General features: G+C 40.1%; 1 protein-coding gene across 1 annotated transcript in view; it reads right to left on the reverse strand.

The window, feature by feature from the left end:
* The window catches only part of UBE2E3 (ubiquitin conjugating enzyme E2 E3), a gene marked incomplete at its 5' end in the record, with an annotated part of 54,765 nt that continues 36,491 nt past the window's right edge, over positions 141-18,414 (reverse strand). The window contains 3 exon segments of the mRNA XM_021399250.1: positions 141-781; positions 2,073-2,220; positions 4,154-4,286. Coding sequence (XP_021254925.1) covers positions 684-781; positions 2,073-2,220; positions 4,154-4,286 — 379 coding nt within the window. The 3' untranslated portion in view covers positions 141-683.

Here is an 18,414-nt window from a genome sequence, read left to right on the forward strand (position 1 = left end):
ATTAAACATTTAATAGCAAGCCTTTGCTTATGTATATTAATTTAAAGATTATCCACAGGGATCTGTGATACATTAGCCCTGCCTTGTTACTATAATTAAATTTTTTCAAATATTAATTTAAAATAGGAAAACAAAGAAACTACTCCTTGGGGAACATGTTTATTGTGTTTGAGATGATACACTGGGTGCTCTCTGAGCTACAAAGGGAAAAAGGAAATCCTTTCATTACAAACTGACAAAGGTAAAAGTTAAAACAGTTTTCACAACAGCATGTACCACATATTGGAAATAGATCTGGGTTTAATACAAATGACATAATTCCTAGTAATCTACAGCTACCTTTAATAACTTCATACAGATAATGAATTAGGCTAAAATGCACTATAATATTTGGTTGACTTCAGGAACAGTATCCTTAGTACATCACAAAATACATTTTGATATCCCAAAGAAGCAAGACTTGCAAGTAGGCATTTTAAACATAACTAATCTACAGCTACAAATTTCTACTCTTGATAGCATTTACCTTTTTGGGAGGCAGTATCCCAGTCTTCAAAAGGATAAAAGCAGAGTAGAATCAGTATAACATATACACAGAAGTCCGTATTGTAAAGGCTATAAAGATTTGTTGCACACTGTAAAGTTGCTTTCTGCACCTTCACACTGCACAAGTAGTTTGTCGTTTATGTTGCATATCTCTTGGTCCACTGTCTGGCTATCCTGTCATGTTCTGCTCTGTTGGTCAGATACTGAGTGGCTATGCTTCCAACCAGAGGATCAGCTGTAAAGGGCAGGAGAAGATGCATTAGAAATTATTATAAATAACAACAACAACAACAACAAAACAAAAACCAAAGAGAAGTAACAAACCAACTCCCCTAAAAAAACCCACTCAAAAAAACCCCACAAAACCCAACCCCACAGAATAAATAAATAAATAAAAACCTTCCTAGAAAATCTTCTATTTTTTAAAAGATCTAATGTGCTGAAGGGCGGTAGACATCTCCTGTACAGACAGGTATGCTGCCAGCTGGAGGTGGTGAAACAACAGACTAGTATAACAATTTCCTTGTGAGCTACAGAAAAAAAAGTAGTTTAACTTCTTAACTTCAAAGAGATCAAGATCCTTGTAAGCACAGCCTACACTTCGGGGCTGAAAAGCTCCACGCTCTGACTCCAGGATGCAGCCACCTTCTGCCTGATGGAAACTCACCCGTGAGGGGCATCTTCTGAAGTCTGCCTTACCACTGTCCCCATGGAGGACATAATGAATTGCACCATCACTGCTTTCCCCCAGCCAGGCACCTCGCTTTCCTTTGGAGGGGCTGCTACACTCAGTGAGTGCAGGCTTGCTTCCTCCCATCACAGTGCTGGGACAAGGCTGGAGTAGATTAGGTATCAGGATGGCAGGACATACACCAAGCGATCCAGTTGTGGTGTCTCAAGAGTCATCAGACTTCTTTATCAAAGGGGCTAATCCAGTCCTTCCTGCTCATCACCAATCTCCTGTGAATGACCTGTCATCTTGGCACTACCTCTCAGTTTCTCTGCTGACCGAATGCAATTAGCGTTCATTACACAACAACACTTGCCATGCAGTTGTTGCGGAGAATTTTGCTGCTTCTAGTTAAGTTCCCCTCTTCCCAACAGGAATAAGGAACTCTCTTTGAAAAATGTAAAATCTCTCTAAACATTGTCACCTGCACATTTCAATTGCTGTCGTAAGAGGAGGAGGCTTCCTGCAGCCCCTTCCAACCTGAATCATTCATGAGTTTGTGACTCAGATAACTTTGCCACACTGCTAGATCTACCATTCATTTGCTACCGCTTTTGGGATACAGACCTTCAAAGACATGACTCTGTTTTCTCTTCTCCCTGATTCTCTTTAATGCTATTTTTCTGTTGGGCCACTGGACTGAAAAGCATCGTATCCAACCAGGAGTGTTTCAGCCTTGATTTTAAAAATATTAACTTTGATTTGATGTAAACACAATCAAATATACAAATTGTATTCCAAGGAAAGTAATTAAAACGACTAAGAGTTGACGCCCATTAAACTATCAGCTCCTTACCCGGGTTGCAGTCTGTCAAAAGAGAACAAATAGACAGCAGGACCTTTGAAATAGTCAAAGCAGGGCTCCAGTTGTCCTTCAGGATATCCAGACAGATGACTCCCTGACTGTTGATGTTGCAGTGATAAATTCTGGTGCGGAAAGTAACCTAGAATTGCAGCAAAAGAGACAGAAAAAGTCATTCAGTGTTGCCTAGGAATGTTGCCCCTAGTCCCTGAGGGCCCCTCTCCGTTCTGCAGAGCTTCTGGGGAGGCAGCTCCTCTCTGCTCACTTTCTAAAGCAACATTCTGCAACAGAAGAGTGCATGTTTGGAGTGCTCTTTGGAGAAGAGGAGGCTCAGGGGGGATCTTATTACTCTCTATAACTACCTGAAGGGAGGTTGTAGTGAGCTGGGGTTCAGCCTCTCCTCTCTTGTAATTAGTGACAGGATGAGGGGGAATGGCTTCAAGTTGCGCCAGGGGAGATTTAGGCTGGACATTAGGAAATAATTCTTTTCTGAAAGAGTGGTCAGGCGCTGGAATGGGCTGCCCAGGGAGGTGGTTGAGTCACCGTCCCTGGAGGTGTTCAAGAAACGTTTAGATATAGCGCTGAGAGACATGGTTTAGTGGGGTTATTGGTGGTAGGTGGATGGTTGGACTGGATGACCTTGTAGGTCTTTTCCAACCTAGCTAATTCTATGATTCTATGATTCTATCTATGTTCATTGTAGTCACAGATACTTTTAAGAAACCTTCTAAGGAGATCTTTGGTGCATGGACTACTCTCACACAAGCCCTTTGACTGGTAACCACAAAAATTAGGATTTCTCTGCAGTACTCTATGCTAGTTCATGAACACATTCCATATCAGGAACTGTCACAAACAAAACTTTACTGCGGCTAGTGAAGCTGAAGAAGTAGACAGAACTTGGCTGCATATGAAGCATTAGTTGATCTTTTCCTTTCTTTCAAAATCCAAATATAGACCATGAAAATTAATATTTAAAATTGGAATGTTCTATTATTCATGACCAAAGTAGCATCGAAATCTGTTCCATACCTTTCAGTAGGATATAACATACATCTAAAACAAAACACCCTGGACACCATCCTTGTTTTCGTATATTACAGACTAGTATTGTTAAATTATGTATTATTTTACAGATAAGAAAATCAGAATTGTTTAAGCACCTTAATTACACATAGCACAAGATGAGGAAAAATTTCTTTTTCACACTGATGTGGGGTAGGGAGGGAATCCACGACTGTTTTTGAAACTACTGACAGTTCAAAAATGATCGTGATCTCTAAAAAAGGCCAAATGATCTTCATGAGGAATTTGTCTAAATCTCTGCATCACTTCATTCTAACAATCTGAACTCACAAAACATTGAGTTTTGGACGAGTGTGAAATACATGGAGGGTATGTTATTCTTTATGTTGTAATGCTTTTGGGAATGAAAAAAGATAATGAATTTACAGTAACAATGTAATAGCCACAAGAGCTGCAAGTTGTAGAAATGTTGTGTGGTAGAATGCATTTGCCATTTCTGAATGTTGGCAGTGTCCTTTCTGATGCCTTGGTCAAGCTTTGGAATTTGGCATTAAGAGAAAAGAGAACAACCTTTAACTTCTTTGACACCTGTTAGGAAATAATGATTCCTTAAATGTGCATACTATTTCTAAGCAAGGAAATGAAACCTTAATTGAAATTAATATCGGTTTCATTTTATAAAAATAACTTTTGCTGAAAAAATATTATCAAACAAAGCTAGCTGGAATGAGATGAAGGAAGCATAAGAAGGCCTCGTTCTGTCTTCTATTAAAATCAGTGTATTGAATGTTAATTCTTGATCAGAAGGATCGTGTCATTTATGGCTTGGTAAAGCTAGGAAATCAGTATTGACTGTGGTAATCAGGAAATAAATTAGACACAGGATTTCCTGGAGTAGCAAGCCAGGATTTTGGACCATTTAGTTTTTATGACCATAAACAAGTCTGACTGTCAGAAGGTGCTGAGCAGTCACCCACCACAAGTTAAATTCTTCTTGTATGTTAAAAAAAAGCAAACAACGAAGAGCACAGTAAAAACCTTACCCTTACCTTTGGTGGCTTGAATGGATAGTCAGATGAAAATGTGATATCCAGGAAAAAAACGCCCCCCTCGTATACAGAACCTGGAGGTCCAAGTATAGTTGATCTCCATTCATAAATGTTATCTCCCTTAGGGCCGGCACTGCATAAAGAAAATAAAAGGAAGAGGAGAGACGGAGAGAGAGGAGAGAAAAAAAAAGTGTCAGAAACACCTTTGAGAGAGGTATTGTATCAATTTCCTTCTATACTCATTTTGTTTTAATACTAACCACTGATTCACCTTCAACATCTGTCTGATTCCTGACTAATTCCAGTGGGCTCAGTGCTTTAAACAGACATGGTAGCCGTGTCCTCTGCTGTACCTGGGCTCTGGTGGCTCTGGAGATACAGCGATACAATGGAGTGCCCATGAGTGGCTGGACAGCTGGTGAGGGGTCTGGAGCACAGGCCTTCTGAGGAGCGGCTGAGGGAGCTGGGATTGTTCAGTCTGGAGAAGAGGAGGCTCAGGGGAGACCTCATCGCTCTCTATAACTACCTGAAGGGAGGCCGTGGTGAGGTGAGGATCGGCCTCTTCTCCCATGTAACTAGCAATACAATGAGAGGGAATGGCCTCAAGTTGTGCCAGGGGAGATTCAGGTTGGATGTTAGGAAATACTTCTCCGCGGGAGTGGTCAGGTGTTGGAACAGGCTGCCCAGGGAGGTGGCGGAGTCACCATCCCTGGAGGTGTTCAAGAACCATTTAGATGTTGTACTGAGGGACATGGTTTAGTGGGAAATATTGGTGATAGGTGGATGGTTGGACTGGATGATCTTAGAGGTCTTTTCCAACCTTGGTGATTCTGTGATTCTATGACTGTCAGTCTGAAGCTACCACCAGGTCTATTCTGTCAAGTATATGGTTGCTTTGAGCTTCTACATTGTGTTTTTCCAATAACATGATATCCCTGCACAAAAGGAATTGTGCATCTCAACCACACTCATCTTCTCAGAGCATTAAATTGTTCATACTTTCATACAAAATCTTACCTACAAATTTACTGCAAGACATTTTTCACATGCTACACAGTGAACTGTAGCCCCCTTGAGTAGGAAAACTGGGGATGGGAAAGGTAGGATTAAGTAACCTGGAACTGAGTTTCTTACAGCACTGTCAAATCAAAGAATAGCTTTCCTCGGGATTTGTGTATGTTATGCCTCCAAGCAATTGGCATTTAGACAACTAACCAATAATAGTTTATTTTAAGAAGTACAATACTGAACACATTTCTCACTAGGGAAAGAGCTGTTGCATAACTATTTAATTAAATTTTTGAAAGAAGGAATAATGAACAAGTAGTTTCTCGACTGCTTCGACACCATACTTCATGCTATTACAACGCAGTAACCATCTATACCTCTTCACAAAATAAATACATAAAATAAATCAAAGCAGAATGTTGTTTCCCAAAGCCAGTCTCAGTGTAGAAACTAAACTAACGTCCCACAAAAAGTCCTTGAGTCCAAACTGCTGAGATCCAAACAGACGGCAGTGAACAACAACAAGGCTGAGCTCACGGAGGCACTGTGGGTCCATCACATCCCCGCAGTCAGGGCAACAACATGGCACCGCAAAGATCCTTTCAGTTCTCCCCATTCAGCAGCCTCCCAGCACTACCTACATCTTTCTCCCTCCCTGCCCCTGTGGTCCATGGAACAGGAACTGTCAGGCATATGAAGCAAGGGCTAGGGCAATAAGCTGTAGGCAGGGAGTTTTTGGTTTCTGGCACTGCTCAATACTCAGAGGCCTTCTTACAAGCCTTCCTGGTGATATGGCTCTTCCCATGTCTTGTCATCTCATGCATTTGTCATACATATGGCTGCAGTTCACAACATGGCATGTTGGACACTCATCCTTACTAGGCAGCCAAATATATGGAAACATTCATCAGGGAGAAGGAATATGAGCAGTCTGCACTATGCATCTGCAATTCCTGTATCAAAAACTTGGCTATTTTTACATTAAGATCATATTCAAGAAATAAGCAAAAGCTGATTCTGATTATGAATTGCCTTTCAATTATTAATTTCCCAAAATGTTTTTGATTTTGTGTCTGCTTCATGTCCTAAATGTCTAAACTGTTGCAGGCCTTTTATTAACAGGACAAAAATAATCAAGGATTTTGGCTGACATCCTATTTAATTTAAAACAAAAAGGTCATTTGATGGAACTATAGCTATTTTCCTGTTGCCAGAATGAAAGTAGGTAACATCATGTGCTGGCCTCCAGAGTACAGTGAAGAAAGATTAAAGGTGCTGTAAAAATGAAATTTGGGTCTGAAATCACAGATCTTCCCTTTTTATTTGCAGTGAGCGCACAGAAGTGGAAGAAAAGCTGTAGACACATTTTAGGAAAAAGGGAAATCCAGAGGCAAGGAGGGGCACGTTCAGTGACATAGTGAACCATTTGTCCCCTCAGTCACTCCGAAAGATAATTCCATGCGTGCTCTCTAAAAAGCAATAAGTGTATGAACTGAAAATATTGGGGGCAATAATGACGATATTTAAAACCCACACAGGCCACTGAAATGTTTTAATTAATTCTTGACATTCATCAAGCTTATAGCTAATTAGTATTATGCTTGGAAACCAAGTTTCTACGGAGCAATTCAATCTGGGCATTAGATGTCCTAATGGCTGTTTTATAGTTTAATGCAGAGGTTAGTGTTCTTGCCTTGTGTGTCAGATACCTTTCTTTCATACACCTCTAATGGCTGGATGCAGTTCAATCAGATTAATGAAATAGCTGAATTAAATTAGTGACATATTTCAGCCCAATGAATCAGTCACAATTAAATGTGGCTATAGCACCCGGGCCGGTGCCCAACTATCTGGTAATCACTCACTGAGTCAGAACAAGGGCATCTATCAGTTAATAGCCAGAAGCTAAGTGCAATAACTCTCTGCCTGTTACTCACTGCTGTCCTCTCCTACGCTGTGGCTAGCAACATATAAACGGATCAGGCTATAATGTGAGAAGGGGGATTCTTATCTTTGTAAGAGGAAGAAAACACCTTGTTCAACTTGCTGCTGAGAAAACATTGCTGCGATGTCAAAAGTCATACAAAGCTGTAGCAATAAATGTACCCAGGTGAAGGAGAAAATTGTTAAATTGAACAATTTCATTACAATTGATAGAGGTTTGTGAAATTTCTATTTAACTGCTGAAGAAGTATCTCACTTCCAGTGGTGTGAAATATCAGTCTGCTTTGTTAACAACCCCTGAACCCCAGCTACTACGATATTACTGGAGGACACGAGATTAGAGAGCTGAGACAAGACATCACACTTGGCTTTACCAGTTGTGTATTTCCACTCAGACCACATCCAGACAGCCACAGGCTGTTTTGTGTTTTGTATACGTACCAAGGTAATCTCTTTTGGAAGCAAACAAAACAGCACTTGTTTCTCTCAGAACCTCTCTAAGGCTCTGCAGAACACAGCAGAGCCACTCACAGCAGTTCAACCCCCACAGCCATTTCCACCAGGACAGGATGGCAGGGTTACACTGACCTGGAGGACTGTGGATCAGAGCAGAAGGGACACCCCAGTTGTGTGTGCATGCAGTGCCACAGAACCACTGGGGTCACTGCCTTGGCTTTTGCCCCACGGGGCTGCCCAGGTGCTGCAGGAAGCCACACAGAGGGAACCACCGCACCTTGGTGCAAGCCCAACTCATCTGTTCCCATAGAGGACAGCAAAAGCCCAAGGCTAAAAGCTGGGAATGAAGAAGCATCACTCTGCTGATAATTTCCTCTTCTAGTTTGCCCTTCAAAATACCAAATCTTAGTGGAGCAACTGATCTGATGACTTATGAGACTTGGCTACACCACACATGAGCAGTTCATTGCTACCAGCCAGCTACCCTCCTGAATTAGCTGCAGAACATCACAAATTCTGTGAAGTCACCATCAGTATATTCTTAATAAAAGAAGCACTTGAGTATTTTTTTTTAAATACGAACTAAAAAATCTCAGACAAAATAATGCAGCAAATGAAATGAGAAAATATTCTTTACAAAATTAAGGGCTCTTACTTAATACATAAAAGCTGCATTGATTTTTTTTAATAAAGTAGATAAAGTAGAATAAAGTTAATCGGTTACATCTGCTTCCTAAGCAAATATTCATTACATACTTCATTGAGGGATCTATACCTGATCAAGATAAGACAGAGGATTTATAACGGTGCTCTGTCCAAGCTAGTCAGCTGAACAGATTTAATTTACAAGTGTGACTTCAGATGGTGAATTTGAGAAGATGTGAGGTTAAACTATGGGAGCCTATGGGGTGGCACCAGGTCCTTTAAACATAACACTACTGAACTCTGACTCTCAGGTTTCATGTCAATGAAGAATGACTTTTCCAGCACAGTGCTGTGAACATTCAGATGGATGCAACAGCATTTACACCAGCAAGGAGTCTGTGAGACTCCCACTGTGGTGGTTACAGACGTGGTGGTTACAGACACGAGAATTCTGCATTTGATACAATTCACTATATGAAAGTACATTAAAGCTGCCCACATGGAACCAGCTGCAGGGTGAGAAACTAGGACAAGAGATTTCCAATCTGCACGATGCTAGCAGCATGCTGCTCTCTGCACTCACTAAATATGCTTTGACTGTCAACAGCACTCTTCTAAAACACAGTGCTCCAAATATGGTGATAGAACTTCATAGTACTGAGGCTGTGATAATTACAAAGAAAAAGGATGAAGGAAAATATAATTCAGCCAGATTTGATGCTGACTCCACATTATGCCTTATTATGAGAAACAATTTGGGTCTGTAATAGGACGTTACTCTGTGAAGCCTGGAGAGCACAAATCCCATACTACCAGTTATATTTTAAAGATGGGAATGGAAAAATGTCATTTTGTTGTTGCTCAGATTATTTTCCTGCTTTGCTATTTTAACATTTTGAAGAAAATTTACCCATCACCTTTTTTCTTAATCTTCTTAAGTTTGGAGATTCTCTTCTATATTATTGGTTACAGTGCACAAGGAATGAAATGAGCATTAATGAAATGAACATTAATTAAAAAGCTTACTTTTGTGGCTTCCAGTATTGTGCCCATTAGAAATTAACGTTAAAGCATGGACAGCAATTCCCATTTGCTTTCTTTTTCAGTGCCTTGTTTCCAGGGCTTTCTGGATTACTTGTGCTCAGCATTCATATCATCAGTGCCAGCGCCTAAGAACCTGTACTTACAGCATCTGAACAATACACCCTCTATGCACAGAAAGTGTACTTTTTTCATTAGCAAGAGCCTCAAGTGTAGCAATGATTTTTTGATGATAGCATTTTTCTGTGGTAGGACACAAGTGGGTTGTCTATGGCATTATATCAAATTCACATTGAAAATGCTTTTTGATAAAGTACTCAATACTATAAGGTTTCCAGGTTATGTACAATTTCTTACAAAGAAAAAGTTTCAGTCCATTGTGTTATTTATATAGCTATAACTGTTATCATTTTATCTGCCACTGAACTATCTGTTCTGTCTGCTGAAAAAGGTTATTTACTGCTTCTAGCAGATCCATAGAGGCTCTTTGTAACTTAAGTTCCATGGAATCGAGTTCACTGTACAATCCTCTGCTTCTGTCACTTCCTTAAAAGAGTATCATGCCCTTAAGACTGAAGTCTAGAAATTACTGCTAAAAAAAAGCCTATTTTTAACTTAGAGATCCCCTGCTAATTCTGCTGGTTGTGAAATAGGACTTGTGCCTGAGGCCATGGTTCGATGCAGCAGTAAAACCAACTGTAGAGCTCCTACTACCAGACGAAAAGCAGTGTGGTTACTCAAAGGAAAGAACTGATCCACTGTAAACCAACTTTGCCAAACCATACGCGTTACAAAATGTCAGTGGATTAGCTCTGTGACACCAGGCTTCATGCTTATTCAGGTATCATCTGTCCTCCTGCAGGCAGCATAAAAGGGCATAAATTTCAGATTGCACGGCCTGGGTTAGAAATGTAATCATGTGGTCATACTTGGTTCAGGTTAAATTGTACCACTAGGGGAATCTAACGGAGTACAGATTGGCTATTAATTACCCTACAGAGAAAGGTGCCAGACTGACGATTTTTGGAGGTTTTAGAGAATTAAAATCTCCAGCACTAAACTTGTAATTAGCAGAAGAATATACAGTGCTGATACTAAAGAAAGCTGGATTACAAATCATTTGATAATTACATCACAGCTGTAATATGTAGATATCCCAAGTAATGTGTTTTGGAAAGCGGATAGTTTTTCCACTGCCAAAAGCCCAATCAAATTAGTTCACTGCTACAATACCTCAACTTTACTTTCCTATTTGTATTCCCGATGGTTCCTAGGACCTTTCTTTATGCTCTTAGAAGACTACTCAGGTTCTCTCCATTTTCCAGAACAAACATAGCCACTTTTACAAGTCAAATTCCTGTAATTTTTGTTTTGAAAAATAACTGTCCCCAGAATGTAATTTGATAAACTACAACAGAAATACTGGATTTAAACCAGGTAACAAAACATATCATACCGTTTTTGTCTGTGCTCTTGAGAGAGGAGTTGTAAATAACCATCTACTATTCAGGTAATACATAGAAAGTTTACCAAATATGAATTGTTTTTGAAAAGAAGAGAAATCACAGGGCTCACTGGCATGAAGAAAGTTCATGCTGAATATTAGACTTATTTTAAGTATCTTGAAGTCTGCACAGAACTTTTTCACACAAATACACCACAGCTCTTACCCATGCTCACACAGAGGACAGCCAGTAAAGGGAAACATTCTCTGCTACTTCAACATATGTTCATAACAACTAAGTCCTAATTTAGGATAAATTAAAAGATCAGCTCCCTGTCATCACAACTGAGACACTAGTAGCACTAGTATGCTGCCTTCTTCTTATGGGTACAAACCTCAATTTGTACTAAGGTCTTTGCCAAAGAAATTAGTCTACAGGCATATAGTTCAAATTTACGCTCAAAATTCCTTACTGATGAACCTATATTTAGGAAACATGGCAAATTTTGCTTGTCTTTCATGACACAGGATGCTTCTCAACTAACAAAAACAAAACTCATCTGGGATATGTGCATATTTTTTCTTTAATGTGTTGCAGCCTCCATCCATAGTGATGCTAGCAATCCATACTTACAGAAACACACAGTACGGGGGGAATGGTACACCCATCATTTCAGATGTCTGCTCATGATGGAATTGATTAATTCCATCATTCACTGCAAACATTTTCAAGTCAAGAAGTTAAGTGACACTGAGACATCTAGTTTAGGATTCCTACCAATATTTTCAATGAAACTTCTAATGTCATTTAAAAAAATCCATTATTCCCAACGTCCTTTACACACATGCTTCAGACTGAGAAATAGAACAGTTAAAACAATCAATTTCACTGAAGGATCTAATTGATCTAAAAATGCAACTGGCTTTAAATATGTAGTCAACTTGCAAAGATTTATGCCTACAAATAATAACAGGAAGTTTTCAACAGACTAAGCCTGCAAATCAGTTCAAGCTGTCAGAATGAAGTCCCTTGCTGTCTACCCAAAATGCCCTATTATTAAGCTATTAGAAATACTGATCAATATATTAAAAATCTCTTCTTTTTCTTTTAAAGCAATATATATTTGGCCAAAAATTCTAAAGAACTCTACCTATAAACAGTGTTTTTCAACACAGAAAGCACATTAGTTTATTAGAAAATCATCACAATCCAACAATTCAAGTCTAAAGGCAAACCTGATGATTAAACTATTGAATGGCGTTAGAGTCATGGAAGAACTTTCTTCTACTATCACACAGTGAGAAAGTGCAATTTAGTGAACAGGATTTATTAAAAATCAGCTTTCATCTTCAGCAACAAAGTTACAGCTTGCCCACACAGACAGAAGAGAGGGCAAAAACAGCTAGTTGGGTAGTCTGAAATGCACTAAAATGCATTAATACTGAGTAAGAAGCATCCACTTAGGGATTTAATGACCTTTTAACACATGCATATTAGTTTTATGCTTTTATATGTTTCTTACTGCCTTCCTGAATTCTGCTCGATAGCCATGCTCTTAAATAGCAAGCACTGAACATTCTCCCTCAAGAGAAGCCTGTATTATCATCATTGAAGTCAGTTCACAGTGCAGTCCTAACCATCCAGAACACACATGCTTCCCAATGTAATTCTATTATTCCTTTTAAATACTTCCTCCATTCATTTGAACATCAAAGACCGTACAGTTTAACGAAACAGAAAAAGTAGTGCTGTAGCTCCCTGTGTAGGATAGCTAACTTGAAATCATAAAAGTCTGATGGAAACCTTTGTAACTAGGAAAAGGCTGTATTTCTCAAAAATAAAATTGACCCTTCCCAGTTCATACACAAAGATGTTCCCCATTTCCACCTATGCCTCAGTGTAACTCAATCTTTATAGCAGTAAAACCAGCTTAAGTCATTGCTTTTGGAAGGATTTTTTTTTTTATTTTTTATTTTTTTGGCGGGGGAAAGCTCACAGTTTTACAACACAACTCTCAAAGGCCGATTAAAGCAGGCAGTTGGTAGGAATTCGGAAGAAGGGTCTTCCACCTCTTCTGAACCCACATCCAAGTCAGCTGCTGCAGCTGATAAGCAAAATGGGGTGAGTTGCACCCAAAGCCTGACCTTCTCCAAATCCCTCAGGAAGTGCCCTGTCACAGTTGTGCAGTGCTGCTGGAAGTCCTGCAGTGAATCCCACAAATCCACATCTAGCAATGTAGTGTCTGTCTTGAGACAGAACGGAGCTTTCCTTTCCAGATCTCAGTCACTACACAGTTATTTAGTTTCTCCACCAAGGAAAATGGAAGATTGAATAGCACCACAATATCGAGGTACTTCTTTCTGTTTCTTCTTGAAGCTTGCTCTCCTTCTGGTACTCTGACAGAGGACTGACTTAGCAGATCCTCACCAGACCCTCCAGATGCACGAACTCTGTCATTCTGGAGATGGAAACTCACAGAGAGGAACCTAAACTTCCCGCAACTGCTGCAGAAGAAGTGAAGCCTTTCTCACCTATTCCAGAAAAACACAGCCATACAAATGTCTCCTTTGGCACATACAATAAAATATGCTTGAAATCAGATCTAATTATGTCCAGAAGTTCAGATTCCACTGCTACAGGCGACTAACTTGATGGGAAAAAGAGCGTGAAAGGTGATGACAGAAGTGTTGAAGCCCGGCAAACACACCTGTAATATGTTTGCATGCTGGTTTAATCATAGAAATAACTTTGCTGTTTACTTTACACATGCTGCTTGGATGGATATGGTTTACAAAGTCTCTCAAATGATTTTGAGCATCTCAGAGCCCGCATCCATGTGGTCAACTCCCAGCCCCACTGCACATTTCATTTAAGAGACACCAGTATGACTGACTCCAGGAAGTTCTCCAAAACCAGCATGCAGACCTTGCTACCACGAAGACTGAACAGTCCTACTTTAAACAACTGCAAGAATTATGTTTCTGTTTGCAGCTCAGACTTCCAAAATGAGCAAGGCAGGAGCCTGTAGCTGGAACTGGAGAGGGCTGTAGCTGCACTGAGGAGCTGGAGCTGGCAGTGGTTAAATGACCACCTTTAAGCCACATTGCTGAGACTCGCAGCTTCCAGACTACCTCCCTGTTTCCTGAAGTCCATTACCATCAAAAGCAGATGCAGAAACGCTGCATCAAGTCAAATTCTGTGCTACATGAAGTCCAGGCTGACAGCAGCTTCTTTGCTTTTAAATTGTCATTTTTGGGGGGCTGACATTGTCTACTAAAAGAAATGCCCTCAAATCTGAGGCAAGACACTAAACAAGAGACTAAAGCAGGAGATACAGACGTTCTGCTCTTTGGAGTGTCCTTTGTCACTTCAACGCCTGTTTTTAAAATGTTCTTCCTCTCAAAAAAGCACAAAATGGAGTGCTTGCATGCTGTCAAAGCAGCAGTACGTTTTGAAGTAAACGTAGTGCTTAATGTGGGCAGATCAGCAGTGCTTGAAAAGCAAGTACTCTCTCCATTGAAGACACGCAGTGTGAGAGTGTCAGGCAGGCTCCTCAGCAGTCGGGCTGCTCTTACAGTCAACGCTGAAGGGATGTAGCCTCTGAAAGACCTTCAAAAGTGCAAAGAAACAGAGCTGCTATCACTTCCACTTACTCAGCATACTGCTGTAGGCAACACAAGCTTTAGTTCATGTCAATAAGGATGACTCCTCAAGCCTGGCTCCTTTCAGGACATGGCTGTGATGGCTACATGGCCTTTACCACTAGCTACTTCATTTCACCGTTTCACTAATTTTCCAATATTGAGGACTAATTATGTACGGTTTACATTCTTTCAGAACTTTTACAGCCCAATACTCGCTCTTTTTATACAAGCAGAGGCACAGCATCCACCCTTTGTCTCTTTCCCGTTCTGCTCCTTGGCTGTTTGGCACACAGCACTCAGGGTGGCCAAAGCTGTGAGTAGTGCCTGTGCCAGGCATCAGGCAGGTGTGCTCCAGGTGCTAGAACACGAGCCCAGTGCCTTACCTTTCACTAGCCAGGCAGAGCAATTGAAGGAGTTTCAGACTAAAAGCAGCGGAGAAAAGGAATTTGCTTTATATAAAACAGAATGAGAGACAACTAGACAACCGAAACAACATTTAGTGTAGACAGAAGTGTAATGTGTAATAAAAGCATTAAAAACCCATGTGAATAGCAGTTTTAACTCCGAAAGCATAGCAATTCAATGAGACTGAGAAAGCATCATGATATACAGAAATCAATTTCTGATAAGAGAGCTTATTTACTCTATTGAAAGGATACTACATCAAAGAAAAATACAAAAATAATAATCAGACCAGAAAAAAACTCAATAAACATCTAAGTGAAACACATCTCACTCAGTAAAATCTGTTTATTGAAAAAAAAATAGCTTTATCTCAAGTGTAGCTCCCTCCAGCAATGTTAATTTAATGAGTTGCTCCTCCCGATGAGCTATTATACATCTCCTCTAAGACAGCTGACAGCCTGAGAAATCGGCAGCCCACTCAGATCTTTGCCAGAGAGCTTGAATCACTGGTACATGAGGATGAAGACATGTAAAAGGATGGAATGAAGTGGGACCCACGTCTTTTTGTTCAGAACTACCATTAGAAAGAAATGTAACTTTTTCCCCAGCGCCCAGATTCAGGCTGACCAAGGTAGCTGTTAAGAACACAGCAGTACTAGGATGTAGCAGCTGAAGACTTGGGCAACGCAGAAGCGCACAGACAGCACCAACCTCTTTGTGGGAGTGCTAAATCTGTCTTCTCCATGGATATGGTTCCAGCACCAGTTGCACTGCGTTCAGGAGTTACAGCTACAGCCATACAGACCACATGGTAGCTGTCAGCTCAACAATAAAGGCTCACACTGTCTACATTTGTTCATTTGAGACTGAAAGCACAATTTATTAGTAGAAAGAATAAAATTAACTACTATCCTTGCCAAATTAATGGGATTATAAAAAAAAACGTAATCTCTTCCAACATGTCCTAATACTATATATTGATATATATTCATGTATTAATTTATAAACCTAATTCTGAAATATTTTCAGTCACTCACATAATTTAGTGAACATTACGTGCATATTTGCTTACATTTGCAATCCAGGAAAAATAACGTTATTTCTGTCAACTCATCCCAATAAACCTCTTTTCTTTTTTCTTTTTTTTCCCCCCAAAATGCCTAATTTTAAAGAGTAAAGTACACAATTTCTAGGAAAATTATCTTCAGACAGACTGCCCACTCTTGTACTTAACAGATTCAGAGCTGAGAGTATATGAGTTTTTTAGTGAGTAGTTAGCATGCTGGAATTGATTCCTGATGTTTAGATGATGAAACGTTTGCAAACAAACAAACAAGGAAATATATCATTTTGTCTTTTTACTGTAAGTCAAGATCAATATTCTGTTTTACAGATAGAAAAACAGAGATGACAGGGCAACGACTTGCTGAAAGTGATGGTGTAGGTGAGGAGCAGAGGTGGGCACAGAAGCAAAGCCTCCAGAGGCTCTGAGGGGAACCAGGCACCAGGTCTCTGCAGTGCCCTTTTGGTGCTTCAACATTCCTACACCTGAATTTTAGAAACCACATAAACGCAGCTTATCCTAGAATCACGGTGTGGTAAGGTGCTCCCAAAAGATCATTTATAACATGAACCCAAAAAAGAAAATCTTCTTTCTTGTTTAAATCCTCCTTAGTGGATTTTAAAAACTTGTGCTGGTAAGTAACAGCGGTAGTAGTAATAGAAATAATAATGACAAGAAGCTCAAGCTGAACATCACCAGCGCTTGGGGCCGGGCAGGGGCCGCAGGCTGCTTTGGGTCATCCTGGCAGATTGGCTCAGGTGGGGACAGCTCCGTGATAGCTTGCTTCCCTTCCCCCCATCATAAGCCAAGTGCAGCAGGGGACAATCTTGAAAAAGGAAGGATGTAGAGATTTTTTTAGTTTTTTTTTTGGTAGGAGGTAGTTTTCCAAACGGTTACCCCGAGGCTTCAGTACTGCACTGATAATCTGTGAACACAAAGACCTGGCTTTGCAGGGTCAAATTTCATCTCCTTCCTGCTCCCCTCCCCTTCCAGCAGCAGTGGTAGCTTTCCCAAGGCAAAGCTCCATAGGAGCTGGAAGCTAATTACCAGATGTCTTGTAAATCTTTCCAATCTGCACAACTTCATCCACTCTACAATGCTTAACATCAGCTCTTCTGGAACCTTTTCATCCTTATTTTTGTGTAACAAATTTTCAACAAGCTGGGAGTTCTTTGTTCTCTCCTAATAAAACAACCTAAAATGTTAACAGTTCAGCATGAAACTAATGAATTAAACACACTTTTATGGAGATCTGACTGGAAGTACAGGCCTATCCAGATTTATGTGAACATTTATTCATTCTGGAAACAGTGCTTTGGGCTGTTTCTTTAAAATAACTTCAAAACTACAAAAATAAAGCAAGCAATGGTTGTAAATTATTTACATGGTTTGCCAAACATATGGTCACTAATATATTACACTTACTGAAGATAACTTCAGTGGAAATCTTACATGGGGCTGAAAAGAGAAGTGGACCAAGTCAGATGTTTCCTCTGGTGTAATTGTGCTTGGTAGAAGTTCTGTTGAGCTGGAGCCAAACAGCACCAAGGCGAAGCCTTCCAAGGCCAAAGAGCTGCTCCAGCTTACATCTAACACCAATCCCTCCACTAAGACTGACACCGTGCTGCGCACTGCTGTCTCCCTGGAATGTGTCCTATGCCCAGGGCTCTGAGTTATTTAAACCTCTTTGGCCAAAAGAAACAAAGCAACAACCTTCACCTAGGAAAAAAACACCCAGACTGCTGGATTCCACAGGCGCTGGAAAGATTTTGTCATGACTAAGACTGGAACTTCATTTTGCACAAATTCATTCCTTGTAGATGCTGCGGATCCGGTTATGTGAAAATAAATGTCCTTTTCAATATTCACTATTACATTTATTTAGATGTACTGGATAAAAAGGCTAACACACAGTGCACTTCTTGCAAGATGAAAATTGTCCACTAGAAATAGCATCTTTCCCCCAAAACACTAACTAAAGTAGCAAAAATACAGAAGTATTCAGGAAACACCAGCTTTTCAGGACTGTCACAATGGAAGGAGCAGCTATACCCCAAACCAAGCGACACTTCAGTCACCATCTTCGTTTCAGCTGCTGTTGCTAGCAAACACTCATTCTAGCTAAAAAACTCTTTTGCTGAAAAGTGTAAAACATGGAGCTAGTGAAAGAAGAAACATACTGGAAATTCCCTGGCTGACGGAAAAGGCATGATAATGTATGGTTTTTGTGTAATTTTAAGCCTTTGCTTCTTTTTCTTGTTGATATTTTCTTTTTTTAAATAACAGAGATTAAGATTGCGTTTCGCTAAGCAAATAATTTATGAGTAATGAAAAGCAAACACCAAAAAGAATAACCAAAAAAACCTCACACATCGGCTGAATTCATCTTTAAAGGTTCACCATTCACCTGCAAGGGAGGCTTTGCCGCCCTAAACCACATGAACATGCAAAGCCCAGAAGCAGCTCAAGAACAGGATTGCGCAGCAGAAGTGTTACAGATAAGGAGCGCTTGGTTTCACTCAAAAAGTCACACGGTTAAACGGCAAAACCTTTCTGAAACTTCACAACATAGCTTCCTTTCAGTAAGTTTACGCCTTTCAACAGTAAAAC

This window comes from Numida meleagris, chromosome 5 (assembly GCF_002078875.1).
Source record: "Numida meleagris isolate 19003 breed g44 Domestic line chromosome 5, NumMel1.0, whole genome shotgun sequence".
NCBI lineage: Eukaryota > Metazoa > Chordata > Aves > Galliformes > Numididae > Numida > Numida meleagris.